General features: G+C 41.0%; 1 protein-coding gene across 3 annotated transcripts in view; it reads left to right on the top strand.

Annotated features, from left to right (window-relative positions):
• rybpb (RING1 and YY1 binding protein b) overlaps positions 1-21,335 on the top strand; it is a 135,173-nt gene that overhangs the window by 88,756 nt on the left and 25,082 nt on the right. For all 3 annotated transcript variants that reach the window (XM_072280581.1, XM_072280584.1, XM_072280582.1), the window contains exon 3: positions 15,172-15,339. In XM_072280581.1, the coding sequence (XP_072136682.1) occupies positions 15,172-15,339 (168 nt within the window). The remainder of the gene's footprint in view (positions 1-15,171; positions 15,340-21,335) is intronic.

The raw sequence follows: 21,335 nt of genomic DNA, 5'->3' as shown, positions 1-21,335 counted from the left end.
CAAGTTGCTTGAGAAGCACTGTAGCAATATTAAAAATGCTGAAGAGTATTCATGTGAGGGTAAATAAATTTGAGTGGGCGGAAGTACCCAGAATGATAGGATGACGGATTCTTAAAAACATCTATTGATATTTTTCCAGTTATGGGATTAATATAATGGAAAGCAAATCTTAGTGAAATATATGGGGGAAGGGGAATCTCACAGAATTAAGTGCTTTCATTTTTTATTCTAAAACAAAGTCTCAATGATTGACATTGAGTGTTTTGGGAATCATTCACTGAATTCAGCCACTTCGGCAAAACACTGCCTAATATGAGGAACACAATATGACTTGAAATGTTGAATACTGTTTGGGGAAATGTACAGAACATTAAATGCAGATACTGAAAAATGCAAAAAAAAAATGCGAGGCAGGGTAGATGTTTTCAGTTCTTGGGCTAAGAACTAGGGGTTATGGATGCAAAGTTAAAAGTAAAAGATTTAATCCGCAGGTGTGAGGAAGTTGTTGAGCAATTTCAATCTATGGCACTATCTGAGGTGAAAAAGTAGGTTTGGTGCTTGGCTGAAGGAAAAACTATGTAAAGAGATTATCCATATCTCTTTTGCTGACAGATAAATGTCGAGTTTTGAAGTGGTTGGAGAAAAGTTTCTCAACTGTAAATCCTATGTATAATGCACAGCTCAACTTTTCTGTGAGGGTTTATTTCCTTCCAGCGAAATGGTACTGGGATTCAGTTTTATTTACAGTCTAGTACCAAACACATTTAGATTAGATTATTAGATTATGAGGACATGCAGTCCTCTTTTATTGTCATTTAGTAATGCATGCATTAAGAAATGATTACACTATTCCTCTGGTGTGATATCACAGAAACACAGGACAGACCAAGACTGAAACTAACAAAAACCACATAATTATAACATATGGTTACAATAGTGCAACTTGATGAAGTACAGGCCATGGGCACAGTAAAAAAAAAGTTCCAAGTCTCTCAAAAGTCCGACATCTCTTGCAGACGGGAGAAAAAAAGAAAACTCTCCCTGCCATGCCCGACCATAGTCTGACTCTGAGTCGTCCGAAAACTTCGAGCTCCAATCAGCCCTCCGACACCGAGTACCAAGCACCATCTCTGCTGAACACTTCGACCCCAGCCTCAGTCGCTAGCAGCAGGCAAAGCCAGGGATTTTGGAACCTTCCCTCCAGAGATTCTCAATCGCACAGTAGCAGCAGCAGCGAATCGGGCATTTCAGAAATTTCTCCAGATGTTCCTCTGTGCTCTCACGTCTATCTCCATCAAATCAGAATTGTGCATGGCATCCTACTTACAAATATGATATCATTTCACTGGAGAGCTGCGCGTGCTGCGTCATGCAGCCATCTTCTCTCGCCTCCTCTCATTGCAATATTTGGACTTGGACTCTTTGGTTGCAAAGTTTCATCCTGTTGTCATTACTTGCTTGGGTGTGTTCTACATAGGATAGGAGCAGAGCTTGTATTGAGACATGAGGGTTGTTGCTCATAATTTGTTGATTTAGCCCAGGATTATCTTGATATTAGATAATGTCACTAGTTGCAAGGGCTTCCCTTTAGCACATGTAACAAAGCAAAACAAGAAGTATATCTTATTTATTAACATAGGACAGAACTGTGCTGTCCAGCAACACCCAATTTAATCCTAGCCTAATTACGTGACAATTTACAATGACTAATTAACCTATCAACCATTGCATAATCACAAAATTGCTTGTGGTGTAGATCTGAAATGATCATGTGAAATATTGGAGCAGTCATACAGACTAGAGTTGTCCAAATTTAGGGTGTCATGAGCTATTTTCATGTGAGCACAGGTGATTACTGGTTGAGATTATTGTTGGTACTGGTGCATGTTGTGTTGCTGCTGTGCAACCTCAAAGTAATAGAAAGGTGCCACCAATGCTAAATCTGCAAAATATTCCATCTTCACTGGAAGAAAAAGTGAACCACTGCTGGTGTCCTTTTGCAAGTAAACTTCCTCAGCATTGTGGACTCAGTTACATTGGGCTCCGTGGAAGCCCCGTTGTTTGCACATCTGACATCCAGCTCCTCCAATAGATACTCTATTTAGAACAATCTTTTGAAGAGGTTTCCAGTTGAACAGATGAGAAGATTCAAGTTGCAGTCAAAACCGCTGAAAATTTCAAGATTCCTATTAACCCTGAGAATCTTGGACCTTCACTATTCCAAATTAAGAACCTGCATTTCAGTTGATACCAAGAGCCTTCAGTCTATTCCAGGTTGGTAAAGAGTCTCCATCTTTCACATTGTCCTCATCTCTCATATCAGAGTCCATGGAACGCAAGTGGAATAGTCATTCTCAATTCTGAGGGATCTTGTAAAGAGTCAATAACTTAAAATTGTACATCATTTTGAGCCCCACAAGAAAACAAACCTGTCTTAATCAAAGGGTATGGCTACTTCAGGCCTTCACCTTATCAGGGGCACTGTCAGAGACTCTACATTTATTCCCTTGCAGGAATAGGCACAATAGGAATCAGCAGGAATGGGGCAACTTGGTAACTCCTGCGTGTGTACTGACCAACAAGTATCTACAGTAATTTCGTATTCCATCTCTCAGCCCTTGGCTTTCTATGGTATAGAATCTCCAGTGCTCTTCTGAATACTTAAATTTGTGAGTTTCTACCTCCAATGTCCTTTTAGATATCAGCCTCAGGCTGGAAAATAATGGTCTGAAATTCCCACTGCATCTACCATCTCAAATTGGAATGTGTCCCTGTTCATTATAGATGATTTTTCGAAGGAGAAATGTTTCTTACTATCAATCTATGTCCCTATTTTATCTACCATCATTAGAATCCCTTTGAACAGATTTTTTCCCAATCAAACAAACCTGTGCCTATTAACCATGCAAAAACGAGGAAATCTGCAGATGCTGGAAATTCAAGCAACACACACAAAAGATGCTGGTGAATGCAGCAGGCCAGGCAGCATCTTTTGGAAGAGGTACAGTTGACGTTTAGGGCTAAGACCCTTCGTCAGGACTAACTGAAAGAAGAGATAGTAAGAGATTTGAAAGTGGGAGGGGGATCATGGGATGGGAAGCCTAGGGAGAAAAAAGGAGCCCAGAGGATGGAGAGCAGGCAAGGAGTTATAGTGAGAGGGACAGAGGGAGAAAAAAAGAGAGAATGAATGAATAAATAAATAAGGGATAGGGTACAAAGGGGAGGAGGGGCATTAATGGAAGTTAGAGAAGTCAGTGGTCATGCCATCAGGTTGGAGGCTATCCAGATGGAATATAAGGTGTTGTTCCTCCAACTTGAGTGTGGCTTTATCTTGACAGTAGAGGAGGCTGTGGATAGACATATCAGAATGGGAATCGGACGTGGAATTAAAATGTGTGGCCACTGGGAAATCCTGCTTTCTCTGGCGGACAGAGCGTAGGTGTTCAGCGAAACGGCTCCCAGCCTGCGTCAGGTCTCGCCAATATATAGAAGGCCACATCGGGAGCACCAGACGCAGTATATCACCCCGGCCGACTCACAGGTGAAGTGTCGCCTCACTTGGAAGGACTGGGGCCCTAAATGGTGGTGAGGGAGGAAGTGTAAGGGCATGTGTAGCATTTGTTCCACTTACAAGGATAAGTGCCGGGAGGGAGATCGGTGGGAAGGGATGGGTGGGGGGGAACGAATGGACAAGGGAGTCGCATAGGAGCGATCCCTGCAGAATGTAGAAACTAGGGGGGAGGGAAAGGTGTGCTTGGTGTTGGGATCCCGTTGGAGGTGGCGGAAGTTACGGAAAATTGTATGTTGGACCTGGAGGTTGGTGGGGTGGTGGGTGAGGACAAGGGGAACCCTATTCCTAGTGGGGTGTCGGGAGGATGGGGTGAGAGCAGATGTGCGTGAAATGGGAGTGATGCGTTTGAGAGCAGAGTTGATGGTGGAGGAAGGGAAGCCCCTTAAAAAAGGAAGACATCTCCTTCGTCCTGGAATGAAAAGCCTCCTCCTGAGAGCAGATGCGGTGGAGACGGAGGAATTGCGAGAAGGGGATGGCATTTTTGCAAGAGACGGGGTGGGAAGAGCAATAGTCCAGGTAGCTGTGAGAGTCCGTAGGCTTATAGTAGACATCAGTAGATAAGCTGTCTCCAGAGATAGAGACAGAAAGATCAAGCAAGGGGAGGGAGATGTCGGAAATGGACCAGGTAAACTTGAGGGCAGGGTGAAAGTTGGAGGCAAAATTAATGAAGTCAACGAGCTCAGCATGCGTGCAGGATACAGCGCCAATGCAGTCATCGATGTAGCGAAGGAAAAGTGGGGGACAGATTCCAGTGTAGGCTTGGAACATGGATTGTTCCACAAAGCCAACAAAAAGGCAGGCATAGCTGGGACCCATATGGGTGCCTGTGGCTACACCTTTAGTTTGGAGGAAGTGGGCGGAGCCAAAGGAGAAATTATTAAGCTCCACCAGCCTCTGGGTCCAAAATTTAATTCTCCGTAACTTCCACCACCTCCAACAGGATTCCATCACCAAGCACATCTTTCCCTCTCTTCCCCCGCCCCCACTTTCTGCTTTCTGCCGGGATCGCTTCCTGCGCGACTCCCTTGTCCATTCATTCCCCCCCCCATCCTTTCCCACCAATCTCCGTCCTGGCACTTATCCTTGTAAGCGGAACAAGTGTTACATATGCCCTTACACTTCCTCCCTCACCACCATTCAGGGCCCCAGATAGTCCTTCCAGGTGAGGAGACACTTAACCTGTGAGTCGGCCGGGGTGATATACTGCGTCCGGTGCTCCCAGTGCAGCCTGCTATATATTGGCGAGACCTGACACAGGCTGGGAGACCGTTTCGCTGAACACCTACGCTCTGTCCGCCAGAGAAAGCAGGATCTTCCAGTGGCTACGCATTTTAATTCCACGTCCAATTCCCATTCTGATATGTCTATCCACAACCTCCTGTACTGTCAAGATGAAGCCACACTCAGGTTGGAGGAACAACACCTTATATTCCGTCTGGGTAGCCTCCAACCTGATGGCACGACCAATGACTTCTCTAACTTCAGTTAATGCCCTTCCTCCCCTTCGTACCCTATCCCTTATTTATCTATCTATCTATCTATCTATCTATCTATTTCTGTTTCTCTTCTCTTTTTTTCTCCCTCTGTCCCTCTCACAATCGCTCCTTGCCTGCTCTCCATCCTCCGGGCTCCCCTTCCCCTTTCTTTCTCCCTAGGCTTCCCATCCCATGATCTTCCCCCTTCTCCAGTCTTGTATCTCTTTTTTGCCAATCAACTTTCCAGCTCTTAGCTCCATCCCTCCCCCTCCTGTCTTCTCCTATCATTTTGGATCTCCCCTCTCCCCCTCCCACTCCCACTTTTAAATCTCTTCCTCTAGATGCTGCCTGGCCTGCTGCGTTCACCAGCATTTTTTGTGTGTGTGACTAATAACCATGTTAGTTTCATTCATAAATGAAACTGCACTCAGAAAGTTGCTGCACTCAATGTTTTCTGACATTCCTATTGTGAACAAATCAAGCGAAGTACTGAATATTTATATTTTAAGTTTCTTATTTTTCCAACAGTTGGCTGCTTGTCATAATCAGAAATGCGAACTCCGAGTGGTAGTGAGGATTGTTGATTAAAATCTGTTTAGTGAATCAATTAATATTTATACAAATCTTTTATGAAATTTAAATTGTTCCTCAAACATTTGGCTTCCCATATTACCAGATCAGAAGCCTTGTAATATATTCATAGCTAAGACATGCAACAAAAATGATCTTGTATGAATGAATTAAGATGTAAAGAACTGCTCATCCTAATTCCTAATGTGATTAGTGAAAAATAATGCCGGAGCAGTTGGAGCATTTTAGTCAAAATTTCATTAAGGACAAAGTTCCTTAATTGCAGAGTAGCCCAACAAAAACGGCTGCATATTTGAACTACTGATGATTATCTAAAGTACTGAGATGACCTGTTATCATACTAATAATGTTTTGAAATGTAAATTGAAGTTTGAGGTGTGTGTTCTGTGCAAAATTAAAAATACAAACACTACCCCATTTGTTTTGCACTAATTATTTAAAAACTGTAAATCAACACAAATTCAAAGAAGGTACATCTATAAAATGCACATACAAAGTAGTAAACAAGAGGACTTTTTAAAGTAACTTGCTTCCTCTGCCTGCAATACTGCCTCTTGGCCTGCTCCCTAATGAGTTCTTGTGTTCTCTTCTCGGACTTCCAGCCAGGTACAAGTACTGATTGCAACTGACGCTTTTATGACAAACTTTCCAATTTCATCTGGGCATGTCTAGCTCAGCACTATTTATGCCATCCTCCTGATTGGTTTGTCCTTAGCTAATCGGATTTCTGCTCTCCCTCCTTGTTTAAAATTGAATTCCAGTTCTTTCTTAGAGGGAGACCTTCATCTTTGTTAAAATTCTTTTCCTCTAGTTTTATTTCAAAGACTTTTGAGACCACCTGGTAAAGGAAGCCATGAAATAAAACTAGAGGAAAAGAATTTTAACGAAGACTAAGGTTTCGCTCTAAGTAAAAACTGGAGTGGAAACCTGATTGATTAGTCCTCATTCAATAAGGAGGGATGGATGACAGGATATAAATAGCACTATACTAGATGTGCCCAAGCATTATCCCTGATGAAAATGGCAGAGTTTGTCATTAAAACGTTGGTTATAATTGATACTTAAACCCAACTGGAAGCCCAAGAAAAGTTTATTCATCATATATGCTGGGAAAGCACTGGATTCTTTTTCTTAGATCCTGTGCCTAGCCTGGCCATTTGTGAGAGGAAGTAAAAGATCCCTGTATATAATAGAAAATGAAGACTATAGTGTTCCACAAGGGTCGGTGTTGAAATTGCTATTAACAATTTAAATAAAATAGTGATTCAGAACTTGGAATCAAAACAATATCTACATCTGAAAATTGTACCAAAATATTGGTTGGTTAAGGTGTCTGGAAAACACTTCAGAATCAGGTTTAATATCACTAGCCTATGTTGTAAAGTTTGTTAACTTTGTGGCAGCAGTACAATGCAATACATGATAAATATAGGAAAGCTAAATGAATTGTTCTAAGTATATACTGTATGTATATTAAATAGTTACTAATAGTAGTGCAAAAATGGAAATTAAAAATAGTAGTAGTGTTCATGGGGTCAATGCCCATTTAGAAATCATATGGCAGAGGGGAAGAAGCTGTTCCTAAATTGCTGAGTGTGTGCCTTCAGAGTTCTGTACCTCCTTCCTGATGGTAACAATGAGAAGAGGGTGTGTCCTTTGTGATGGGGATCCTTAGTAATGGATACTACAGAGGCTAGTGCCCATGATAGAACTGACTAGTTTTACAACTTCCTGTAGTTTCTTTTGATCCTGAGCCAGTAGCGCCTGCACCCCCCCAGACCAGATGATACAGCCAGTTACAATGCCCTCCACAGTGCATCTGTGGAAGTTTTTGAGTGTTTTAAGTGACAAACCAAATCTCCTCAAATTCCTAATGAAATATAGCCACTGCCTTGCCTTCTTTATAGCTGCATCATTGTGTTGGGACCAGGTTAGATCCTCAGAGACATGGACATGAGAATCAGGAGATAATTGCAATGTTTCAGAGTACTAACTTGCAGAATGGGCAAATACTTAACAAGTGAGCTCAGTGTAGATGAGTGAAAGGATCGATGTTTTGGTAGGAAGAAGATGGAAATTACTTGGAAACTGGGGTTTAAGTATTAACAGTTAAAGGTGGTTGTGATTATAATAGAAAGGTGATGGCTTATTTTGCAGAAAATGCATGTAATCTTTCTTCATTCTCCTTATGCTGGAAATAGTTAAAGGGCATCTTATTGTCATAGACGGTGATTTCATAACTTGCCTTCCTCTTTTAATCACTTTTTGACCTAAGATAACAAAAAGTCCAGCACAGTGGGAGCAAACGCATGTGATTTCAAAGCCCACCATTGGCTGATGTGAAATTTAAATCCACTCTTTTTTTAAAAGCTAACACTAAAGCTGTTGGATAACTGTAAAAACTTGATTCTCCAGTGTCCGTAGAGGATGAAACATCCTGTCTTTGCTTAGCCTGGCTTCTGTGTATCTTCACACGTGCAGCAACGTGGTTGGCTTTAAGCTAAGTTTAAGCAAAAAAGATAAAACCAACCAAATCACTTGGTGTTGACTAAGGTGCTGATCCGGTCCTGACATGGCCAAGTAAAACTTTATCTTAAAAAAAAATTTATTGAGATAGGGCATGGAGTCTGTCGTTCCAGCCCGTAAAGCCATGCTGCACAACTTAATCCTGACCTAATCAAGGGACAATTTACAATGGCCAATTAACCTACCAACCAGTACGACTTTGCCAGGTCTTCCTCACAAACATCTTGAAATGGGTATCTAAATTGGGAGAGCTGTCCCGCAAGACTAAGCAAGCTGCAGTCTGATTGTAATTTTGTGGGAATGGTTATGTCAGACCTCTCCCTATTGTCCTCTTGTTATATCCAGTCATTTGGGCAGAGTCACATCCAGCATACTGGATGGATGAGATCCACATTGAGATCCAATAGCCAGGAAGGCGGTTCTGTAATGCTCTGTGAAGGAAGCAGGGCATGATGAGGCACAACAATAGTCACTGCAACCAAAGAAGACACCAGTTGTGACATCTACTCGTACTGTTGGCTAGAGATTTCCATGGTTGATAGTGTCACTGCCCCTGCAGCAGCTTAAAAAAAATCCTCCCGCACAGTTTCCTGTTATCATTGAATATGCTGGGCAACCACCAGTAGTATTGAGCGTGTTCTAATTTGTTCTGCATTTTATTTAAATGCATAAGTTGTTAATAATTTAAACAGTAGTTTGTCTTTTTCTATACCTTTTAACTATTTCCATGAAACATCAGCTAATTGGGCAGCCACTTAATTGGGCCAAAATGTACTGTGTCCCAATAAATTAGAATCCACTGTACTAATACAGGCAATATTCACCCAGACTGCTTCTCGGTTCTGTCTTACAAGGAGGATTGGAGGATAGAGTTCTTGCCTATTCAGCCACAAAAAAGAATTAGAAGATACCTAACTGAAATGTGCAAAATTCTTAGAGGACTTGATGGGAAGGCTTGTGAAAGAGTCCAATAATCAAGACAAATTAGAAACGAAATAAGGAGAAATTTCTTCAATGAAGCTGCCGGATCTTCAAAATTTTCTATCCCAAAGGGCAGAGGCAGCTTGGTCATTGCTTTTATTCAAATCTGGGATATTAGAGTTCAGGGATACAGAGGTAAGAAAAGATGCAGGGACAGCAGATCAGATATGAAATTTTAAATGGTAGGCCAGTTTTGAAGGAACAAATAGATGACTCTTGATCCTACTTTTTATGATCATGGGTATGCTACCTGGAAATGATGGTCCTAAGAGTTGTCAGATTTGCTCTGGCCCCCATAAAATCACTTCTTACCCACTGTCCTTTAACCGATGAACAATACTTGAAGCAGCACTGGATACAATTTTGGTTATTGTTTCAGATGGCCCCTAGTGAGCGTACTGAAGACTTGTCTTTGGTTCTAGCTGCATCTCTCGTACTTGTTTCAATGCAGTTGCAGCGTTGAAATCTAGAAACTGATAGGATGATTTGAACTCTGAACCACTGTATGGATAAGTCAATAACTATTGATTGTGAACTCATTTTAATGAGAATCTGAAATGAATGCTTTAACAAAACAGGTCTTTTGGCTTTGGCATCTGACAACAACTGAGTTGTCAATATTATGCCTGGAAACAAAGTCCACCAGTAGAACATTTGGTCAGATAAAATGTTTTTATTTTTGAGCTGTATTTTTCAATATAATAAATGATTTAAGATAATATTTTTTCAGGTTATTCTCTATCTTGATCATGCTTTGTTATATTAAAGTTTGAATGCAGCATGAGGAGCAGCAGTATTTAACTACTTGATCACTTAGCTGTCCATGACAGTAATTTTGAGTCTTCAGTGTAGTGCATATAATTTGGGGTCCCCTGCATTACAGCCATATTCATTACGGAAACTTGCCCTTACAGAATTCAGGAGTTACTACCCAAAATCTTGAGATGGCTAAATAAGATAGTCTCTTACAGAATTTATTAGAGTCCATGTCTCAAAAGAGGGGAGCCATGGAGTCATAAGTAGCTAGCCATCTGGACACAAGCTGGGGTCTAATCAGCCCCGACTGGGTCACCTGGAGGAGGTTGTATGATGTTGAAAGACCCGAAACACCCGATGATTCCAGGAACATCAGTGAAGATGTGTCCAGAAGCATCAATAGACGTATGTACACAGGAGGGGGATGAATAAAAGGTAAATACAATGCTTTTCATCGGGCATTTCCTGATGCGTATGTAGTTGACAATACTTTAAGGTAAATCACAATATGGATTATTTTCTGGGAAGGTAATTTCACTGCCACCCACAGCATTATTTGGGAGCGGGGAATGCATGGTCACATCTGCATAATGTCTATTGTGAATGTGATATTATAATATGCTGAATACATAAACCACTGTAGAAGATGTACTGAATTTCATTGTAACTTTCCCCAATATTATTCTTTGCACATTGAATCAGCTTAGGGATGGATGTAACCATTTAGTCATCCCTAAGGTGATTCAAAGCATAAAGGAGGAAAGAATATTGGGAGAAAGGTACAGTGAAATTTAGTACACTTTATTGTATTCATTTCTTGCCGGTAGGCCTTGTTCCATTGGGACAAAGGGTGATTAAATATGCTAATAATTGAGTGTTATTGCTGCTGCTCTATTCAAAATTGTTTTAGATGATTTGTCAGTTGGTTTTTCTGTGCAGTCAAATTTTAAATAAGTCAGATGAAAAGGGTCAGAACTGTTTTCAATTCAAAATGTTATGGGATTGCCATCTTGAGGATTTCTTCAAGGCATTTCTTTTGACAACTACAAAAGTTTTCAAGACATGGGATAGGGCCATGATTCCCTGGTTATTTTGATGGGCAGATTTGATCAACATCTGAAGGCACAGATTCACTGCAGAAGTGTATAATAAATGCGTTCATTGATGCTGGAGCAGAATGTTTCTTCTGGAGTCAAGCAGTGGGTGATGTAGCACAGGTTAAACTCTTGCTGCTTAAGAGCAACCCAGTTAGCTCCTCTTTGCTTTTTTAGGCTTCTGGGTTTTTCTGTTGTTCAGTTCTCTTCTGAATGTTGCCATTCTTTAAGACATTTCATTCTGAGTCATAGCTCACATTTTTTTGGTTACATCTAGAAAAAAATATGTGGCCTGCTGCTTTTCACGTGTGTCATTAGTAAAAGTTCTCTTTATTTTCTACAACAAGCTCTTTGTGCTTTTACTTGACTGTGATAGCAACATCCCCAACTTCAGTCTGCTTGTGAATGAAGTTTGGCATCTATAGTACCATTCCAGTGCTCGAAGCTGAATATAGTATTTCAGCTGAGACCTACCAGTCAGACTGGTCTCTATTAATAAAGCCAGTGGTAAACCTTGCTTTGTTAACCTTTCTCAATATGTTGTATTGCTAATAGTTATTTAAAAAATCATATTGCTTTTCATTCTTTCTACCAAAATGTAGTTATTCTGCATTAACCTGTGCTGCGCCATACATTTAGCAAGTCTGTTACTCTCCTCCCTATTATTGTGAGAGCATTTTAACAAGGTTGAAATTTTGTACATATCCAGTTCATTAAAATACATCAAAAAATTGGTTTAATACTGGCACCCGTGATGTGCCACTGACATGAAATGCTGTGCTGTGTTCACCGAGCTTGGCAATTAACTTGCAGATGTTTCGTCTGTCGAGGGGACATCCTCAGTATGCAGTTTGTGTTTCTCTCTGGGAGTGCTCGTGTTTATATAGGCACCTACCTGTTCACTTGCCTTGGTCTAGATTGGCTACCCCTTCAGTTGACCTTTGAATTCTATTAGCTTGTGTTTCTTTGACTCTTAGGGGTTCATAGATGGTGTCTATTTTGAACTGTTTGTTTATGGAGTTACAGGTTTCCCCTGCCATCTGAAGGTAGAGCGTTCCTATGAAACGGTTTGTAAGCTGAAATGTCGTAAAGCTAAGAAGCAATTACCATTTATTTATATAGGAAAATTTTGTGAGCGTTCGCAGACCCAAAAATAACCTACCAAATCATGCCAAATAACACATAAAACCTAAAATAACAGTAACATGTAGTAAAAGCAGAAATAATATGATAAATACACAGCCAATATAAAGTAGAAATACTTTTCCACAATCATTACTGAACTGTTCTCCGTAGTGAAAATCTCACCCAAGCGCCGTCGGCAGAACATCTCACGCAAGCGCCGTTGGCAAGAACACTCTCTCCAGTAACCTTTAAGCTATGAAGCTGCCAAATCATACCAAATAACACGTAAAAATACACAGCTGATATAAAGTAGAAATAATGTATGTACAGTGTAGTATCACTTACTGGAATTGGGACAGCGCCGAGCACACGGATGATGGTGTGTCAGACTGAGTTGGAGTTTGGGTGGTGCAGTGGCCCCCCACCCTCCAGGCTGCTGAGCGATACATTGCCGCGAAGAATGCAGGGGTCCAGCGGTAGCCGGGAGGTACACAGCACATCTTTAAGAAAAAAGCCGAAACAAGCATGCTAATTAATTAGGTGCTGCCCGGCACGTAATTGTCGGCCCAGATCAGTGTCGATTTCCCATTGCGTCATCTCTGATCTGGACCGACAATTACGTGTCGGTGGCACCTAATTAATTAGCGTGTTTATTTCAGCTTTTTTCTTAAAGATGTGCTGTGTGCGTCCCGGCTACCATTGCATTTTCCGCGAATTGGTATCTGTCCGTAGCCTGGGGGTTGGGATGGTGGGACACTGGGGTGTCATCTCGTCGCCTGTTTCCATTAGAGCCGGCAGCTCATCTTCTTCTATCTCTGCCCGCCTTGATGTTGAAGGTCGAGGTTCGTCGTCTGCTGTGGCTGATGTGGAAGGCTTGCTTGACTGCTGAACCTCGCGCATTTTTCTATCACACAGTTCTTTAATAAGGACTCAAACCATCCTGCAAATATCTCCTAAACCAACGTACCCTTTCAAAATTAAAGTCGTACTTTATCATTACTCATTCGGTTTCGATTGTTAGCCTTTTTTCTTCCAATTGCATCAGCTCTTCATCTGTCAGTTCTTGGTCATGGGATGCCAAAACCTCTTCAACATCATGTTCGTCAGCTTCCACAAGCCAAACTCACGTTGTCCTTACTTCGTTTACCATGATCAAAATGCTTAATTATGTCTAGTTTTACCGTAAGTGTAACACCCTTACGAGCTCTTTCAGGCTTTTCTGATACCATAGAACTCATCTTGCAAATGGCTGCTCACAGGCACGTGTTTCAGCAATGCCGTTCCGAATCCGGGGGAGAGCGGCGGCTCGGGGCGCGCTCTGCCTTTCATTGCGCGCTGAATTTTTTTTCGTAACAGTGAAAACACCTTCTGAAAGCGAAAACAGGGTACTAATGTAGGTCCTTCGTAACAGTGAGGTTTCGTAAAGCAAACGTTTGAAAAGCGGAGGACACCTGTATCAGAAACTAAAATTCTCGTGCCTGCTTATTGTTTGTCTGCCTCAGAACCTCTGTGATGTCCCAGTGAAAGTGGTGTCCTTCTCAGTTTTCACGTACCCAGATCACCGGCAGTGGATCATGTCTGTATTACCAGTACAAATACCTCAACCTGGGCTACCAATGTTCACTGCCATCCTTATTGCTATGGCATACTAAATATTAAGAAGGTAAAGGCATATTTTAGTAATGCTGCTTACATGAATGAAAATAAAAACATTTTAAACTCAAAGTGCTACTTCGGCCTGCGTAAATAAGATTCATTTTTAAGGAAGCTGAAGTGATTTAAAGATATAGATTATGACAAAACAAAGTACTTCAAGCAATTACTTTTAAATGTGTCTGAGGGTGTTTTTTTATGCCTAATGTTATTACCACCGACAAAAAAACATGCATTTGTTTTCTTTGGATTTCTTGCCAGTGTGTATTTACATTATTAGTTACTCATTGTGTTAATTGACTCTACAAATATCTCACAGTTTGACCTCTGAGCTTCTCAAAAAATTTTAGAATTTTTAAAAAGATTTTTCAATTTTCTCTCTGGGTACTTTGAAATTTTAACTAGATCCTTTGAGAAGGTTGACTTGTCCTCAAATGATGACCAAGATTAAAATTGAGTACATAATAAAATATCAGGAATGAATATAGAAATGCTGACTATTATGCAATAGGTCAGACAGGTGACAAATGCCTTCTCACCATTCCTCTTCTGAAAAGTAAATTCTTGTTTCCACTGTTCCAGTTGTGATGAAGGGTCATAGAAATGGTGTCTCTTTCTCTCTGTCTCTGGAACTGATATTTGACACGAGTAACTCTGGCAACTTTCTGTTCTGATTTCAAACTTGTTTCGTTTTACAAATACAAATGTAAGTTGTGAATAAGGGCAAATATTAATGTATATGAAGCTTGCTTTCCTTGCAGTAGATTACTTAAGTCACAGTCAGACTTAACTACTGCACTTGCTTTGCCTTCCTCTGCCACTTTCTGTAAATAATTATTATGCAACATTTTTGCCCCTTGTTTCTAATACCTGCGATCTTCTATTTGTTCAACTCTGCTTAAACCCCGTCCTTTGGTTCTTGAATGTATTCACCCTATGCTTTTTATTGTCAGTAGTCCTTACAGATATCTGGGACTCGTACATAGCAATTACAACAATTTTTTTATTTGTCCTTGAACTGATGATTGTGGAATCTTGACTTTCATGGTTCAGTGTCTGTTTCCCATGTGGAGCATTTTAGGTGTTTCCAGTAGATAGAAATGTACAGATATTTTTGGTAATGTAATAGTATGCAAAGACACTTCCACACTTTTAACTTGTGCTGTAAAGTTGCATATGTTTATGGGCTGTCACTTGGACAAGCAAGTCTTTTTTTTGTCCCAGCCTATTTAGATATTTTTAAGTCATTCTAAAATTTAGTAGTGTTTGGGATTTGATGTATTTTGATTGTGTTTTTAGTTTTGGAACTACTGTGTTTCATACTATTACCTACCTAGAGTATTTGTTTGTAGAAATGTGCTATCATATAATAAAAGTAATGCATCTCTTTTAATTGCAGAAAGCCAAGAATAAACTCACAGCTGGTTGCACAACAAGTAGCACAGCAGTATGCAACACCTCCACCTCCAAAGAAAGAGAAGAAGGAAAAAGTTGAAAAAGATAAACCTGACAAAGAAAAAGAAGTAAGCTCAAATGCAAGCAAAAAGAACAGCAACAAGAAAATAAAGTAAGAGGAGTGCTGAAACATTTTTATAAATTCTAATATTTTATATTTTAACAGTCTTCCTTAGTCAGAGATCTCATTGTTCAGAATTTATAGTTGAAGATTTATTAACAACATTAAACTTATATAATTTAAAAATAGTCTTGTAGCTACTGTGCTAATTCAGTGGAATTGTATAATTGGATAATGCGGCTTTCTCCAGAAATAGTGACATTCTTAACTTAGAATTCAGACATACAAAATGCATGAAGACTATGTAGGTGCCCTGCATTCATCAAGTTAATGCTGAATATTTATACTAATTCCACTTCCCGTTCTATTCCTAAATCCCTTGGTACCTTCAATGCATAACAATGCATTAATCTTTTTGAATAAAGCCATAGACTTGTCGACTGTGGCCTTCTGTGGAGAAGAATTTCAAAGATCTGCAATCTTAGTAGAAATAAATTCTCACTGCAGTTCTATAGTGACTGATTTCTTTGTAGTAAACTTACAAGCCCCTGTCTCATCAGAGGAAAGAGTTTCTCAAGATCTGTGCAAACCCTCTAACGAGTTTCATTTCAATGAGATTCAAGTTTGGGAATTAAAAAGTGGAGGAAATGGGCACATTCTATATAATCCATTGGTATATGGCTGCTTGCTGTCTAATTCCAGGAAATGAACTAGGAATATTTATTCTACCTCAAAACCAAGTATGTCCTTACCAAGGTAAGGATTTTAAACCATTCACCTAAGTCTTGTACAATTGCATACATAGTTTCCTTAGTCTAACTGCCTTAGAATCAACAAAGCTTAAGGTACCATTTGGCTTTTTAATTGCTTTGTACAAGAACCTTAATACCTCTGAATGTCAATGTTTTCTAGCTTGTTGGGAACCAGAGTGCCAGGACATATAGTGGAGAAGTTGTGGGGACATGCTGTTAAGACTTCAGACAGAATCTGAGCATGAGGTGACTAATGTCCTGTCTTGATGCAAAAAGTATCATAGGAAAGGCAGAAGAACTCAGGGTATGGATCAACACCTGGAATTATGATATTGTAGCCATTAGTGAGACTTGGTTGCAGGAGGAGCAGGACTGGCAACCTGGTATTCCAGGTTCCGTTGTTTTAGATGCAACAGGCTGGAAGGGATTAAAGGAGAATGGATGGTGATACTAGTCAGGGAAAATGTCATAGCAATGCTCAGACAGGACAGACTGGAGAACTCATCTAGTGAGGCTTTATGGGTGGAACTGAGGAATAAGAAAGATATGACTGCATTAATGGGGCTATATTACAAAACACTGAATAGTCCAAGGGATTTCGAGGAACAAATTTGTAGAGAGATCATAGACTGTTGCAAAAAAACATAAGATTGTTATACAGCAACACAATGCTGGAGGAACTCGGGCCAAAACGTCGACTGTACATTTTTTCCATAGCTGCTGCCTTCTGCTGAGTTCCTCCTGCATTTTGTGAGTGTTGGTTGGATTTCCAGCATCTGCAGATTTTCTCTTGAATGTGGGATTGTTATAGAGGGTAATTTTAACTTTCCACATATTAACTGGGGCATCCATACTGTAAAAGACTAGATGGGATAGAGTTTGTCAGGTGTGTTCAGGAAAGTTTCCTTAATCAGCACGTAGTAGTCCCAGCAAGAGAGTGTGCGATACTTGATCTATTAGGGAATGAGACAGGGCAGGCAATACAAGTTTGTATAGGGAAACACTTTCCATCTAGTGATCACAATGCTATTAGTTTCAAAATAAGTATGCAAAATGTTAGGTCTGCTCTGCGAGTTGAGATTCTAAATTGCAGAATTTTGATGGTATCAGGAACGATCTGGAAAGTGTGGATTGGGACAGGCATTTTTCTGGCAAAGGTGTACTTGGTAAGTTGGAGACCTTCAAAACTGAAATTTTGTGAGTACAAAGCCTGTATGTACCTGTCAGACCTAAAGGTAAGGATAACAGGTGTAGGGAACCTTGGTTTTCAAAAGATATTAAGGCACTGATTTTTTTTTAAAGAGCTGCATAGCAGGTATTGGCAGGTAGGAACAAATGAGGTGCTTGTGGAGTATAAGAAATACAAGAAAAAAAATAAATCAGGAGGGTTGAAAGAAGGCACAAGATTGCCCTAACAGACAAGGGGAAGGAGAATCCTAAGGGATTCTACAGATATGTTAAGAGCAAAAGGATTGCAAGAGACAAAATTGGTCCTCTGGAAGATCAGAATGGTAATCCATGCATGGAGCCAAAAGAGATGGGGATAGAATTTAAATGATTTTTTTGCATCTATATTTACTCAGAAGCAGTATCAACTTCATAAACCCTATACAGATTACAGAGGAGGAGCAGTTTGCTGTTCTGAGGCAAATTAGGGTGAATAAATCCCCAGACCCTGACAAGGTGTTCCCTCGCTCTCTATGGGAGGCAAGTGCAGAAATTGCCAGGACCCTAGTAGAGATATTTAAATTCACCATAGTGATACAAGAGGATTAGCGGATAACCAATGTTATTCTGCTGTTTAAGAAAGACTCTTAAAAATAAAGCAGGAAATTGTAGGTGGTGAGCCTAACATCAGCAGTGGGAAAATTATTGGAAGGTGTTCTAAGGGACCAGATATGAGTATTTGAATAGGCACGGACTGATTAAGGATAGTCAGCATGTCTTCATGTCTAACCACCTTGGAGTTTTTCAAGGAAGTTACCAGGAAAGCTGATCAAGGCGAGACATGTGGACTTTAGCAAGGCATTTGACTAAGTCCAGCATGGGAGGTTGGTCAAGAGGGTTAAGTCACTTGACATTTAAGATGAGGTAATAAATTGGATTAGGCATTACCTTTGTGGGAGGAGCCAGAGGGTGGTAGTTGATGGTTGCTTCGCTGACTGGAGACCTGTGACTAGTGGAGTGCTGCAGGAATCGGTGCTGTGTCCCTTGTTTGCCATCTATATCAACATAACATGGTAAACTAGATCAGGAAATTTGCAGATGACACCAAGATTGGGGGTGTAGTGGAATGCGAGGAATACCAACATGGCTTGCAGGGGAATCTGAACCAGCTTGGAAAATGGGCTGAAAATTTGCATATGGAATTTAATGCAGATGAGTGAAGTATTACACTTCAGGATTAATCAGGGTAGGTCTTACACAGTAAACAGTAGGGCACTGAGGAGTGTAGTAGAACAAAGCAATCTAGGAACATAGATTGATAATTCATTGAAAGTGTTTTCACAGGTGAATATGGTTGTAAAGAAAGCTTTCGCCACATTGGCCCTCAAGTTAACAGGAGATGGGATGTTGAAGTTGTACAAGACATTGGTGAGGCCTAATTTGAGTATTCTGTGCAGTTTTTGTCACGACATACAGTAAAGATGTAAATAAAATTGAAGGAGTATAGAGAAAATTTGCAAGGATGTTGTGGGACTGGGGACCTGAGTTGCAACGAAAGACTGAAAAGGTTAGGACATTATTCATAGAAACCTAGAAAACCTACAGCACCAGTACAGGCTCTTCGGCCCACAATGCTGTGCCGAACATGTACATACATTAGAAATTACTTAGGATTACCCATAGCCCTCTGTTTTTCTAAGCTCCATGTACCTATCCAGGAGTCTGTTAAAAGACCCCTATCGTATCTGCCTCCACCACCGTTGCTGGCAGCCCATTCCATGAATTCACCACTCTCTCTGCCTTCTTAAAAAAAAAACAAAACAAACTTGCCCCTGACATCTCCTCTGTACCTCCTTCCAAGCACCTTAAGACTGTGCCCTCTCGTGTTAGCCATTTCAGCACTGGGAAAAAGCTTCTGGCTATCCACACGATCAATGCCTCTCATCATCTTGTACACCTCTGTCAGGTCACCTCTCATCCTCTGCCACTCCAAAGAGAAAAGGCTGAGTTCACTCAACCTATTCACATAAGGCATGCTTCCCAATCCAGGCAACATCCTTGTAAATCTCCTCTGCACCCTTTCTATAGTTTCCTCATCCTTCCTGTAGTGAGGCGACCAGAACTGAGCACAGTACTCCAAGTGGGGTCTGACCAGGGTCCTTTAGAGCTGTAACATTACCTCTTGGCTCTTAAACTCAATCCCACAGTTGATGAAGGCCAATGCACTTCTTAACCACAGAATGAACTTGCACAGCAGCTTTGAGTGTCCTATGGACTTGGACCCCAAGATCCCTCTGATTCTCCACATTGCCAAGATTATTACCATTAATACTATATTCTGCCATCATACTTTACCTACCAAAATGAACCACCTCACACATATCTGGGTTGAACTCCATCTGCCACTTCTCAGCTCAGTTCTGCATCCTGTTGATGTTGTGCTGTAACCTCTGACAGCCCTCCACACTATCCACAACACCCCCAACCTTTGTCATCAACAAGTTTAATAGCCCATCCCTCCACTTCCTCATCCAGGTCATTTATAAAAATCACAAAGAGAAGGTCCCAGGACAGATCCCTGAGGCACACCACTGGTCACCTCAGAATATGAGGTAAATATGACCCGTCTACAACCACTCTTTGCCTTCTGTGAGCAAGCCAATTCTGGATCCACAAACAACACACATCAAAGTTGCTGGTGAACACAGCAGGCCAGGCAGCATCTGTAGGAAGAGGTGCAGTCAACGTTTCAGGCTGAGACCCTTCGTCAGGACTAACTGAAGGAAGAGTGAGTAAGGGATTTGAAAGTTGGAGGGGGAGGGCGAGATCCAAAATGATAAGAGAAGACAGGAGGGGGAGGGATAGAGTCAAGAGCTGGGCAGGTGATAGGCAAAAGGGGATACGAGAGGATCATGGGACAGGAGGTCCGGGAAGAAAGACAATGGGGAGGGGGGACCCAGAGGATGGGCAAGAGGTATATTCAGAAGGACAGAGGGAGAAAAAGGAAAGTGAGAGAAAGAATGTGTGCATAAAAATAAGTAGCAGATGGGGTACGAGGGGGAGGTGGGGCCTTAGCGGAAGTTAGAGAAGTCGATGTTCATGCCATCAGGTTGGAGGCTGGATCCACAAAGCAAGGTCCCCTTGGATCCCGGGCCTCCTTACTTTCTCAATAAGCCTTGCATGGGGTACCTTATCAAATGCCTCGCTGAAATCCATATACACTACATATACTGCTCTACCTTCATCAATGTGTTTAGTCACATCCTCAAAAAATTCAGTCAGGCTCATAAGGCATGACCTGCCTTTGACAAAGCCATGCTTATTCTTAATCATATTATGCCTCTCCAAATGTTCATAAATCTTTCCTCTCAGGATCTTTTCCATCAACTTACCAACCACTGAAATAAGACTCACTGGTCTATAATTTCCTGGGCTGTCTCTACTCGCTTTCTTGAATAAGGGAACAACATCTGCAACCTTCCAATCCTCCAGAGCCACATTGATGATGCAAAGATCATTGCCAGAGGCTCAGCATTCTTCTCCCTCACATTCCACAGTAGCCTGGGGTACATCTCATCTGGTCCTGAAGACTTATCCAACTTGATGCTTTCCAAAAGCTCTAGCACATCCTCTTTATTAATGTCTATATGCTCAAGCTTTTCAAACCACTGTAAATCATTCCTACAATCACCTAGATCCTTTTCTGTAGTGAATACTGAAGCAAAGTATTCATTAAATATCTCTGCTATCTCCTCCGGTTCCATACACAACTTTTCCACTATCACACTTGATTGGTCCTAGTCTCTCATGTCTTATCCTCTTGCTCTTCACATACTTGTAGAATGCTTTGGGGTTTTCCTTAATCCTGCTTGCCAAGGCATTCTCATGGCCCCTTCTGGCACTCCTAATTTCATTCTAAACTCCTTCCTGCTAGCCTTATAATCTCCTAGATCTCAATCATTACTTAGTTTTTTGAAGCTTTTCTTCTTGACTAGATTTTCAACAGCCTTTGTACACCACGATTCCTGTTCCCTACGATCCTTTCCCTGTCTGATTGGAACGTACCTATGCAGAATGCCACGCAAATTTCCCTGAACATTTGCCACATTTCTACCGTACATTTGCCTG

The sequence above is a fragment of the Mobula birostris genome, chromosome 16, assembly GCF_030028105.1.
Source record: "Mobula birostris isolate sMobBir1 chromosome 16, sMobBir1.hap1, whole genome shotgun sequence".
Classification (NCBI taxonomy): Eukaryota; Metazoa; Chordata; class Chondrichthyes; order Myliobatiformes; family Myliobatidae; genus Mobula; species Mobula birostris.
This window is presented reverse-complemented; position numbering and strand designations above follow the sequence as displayed.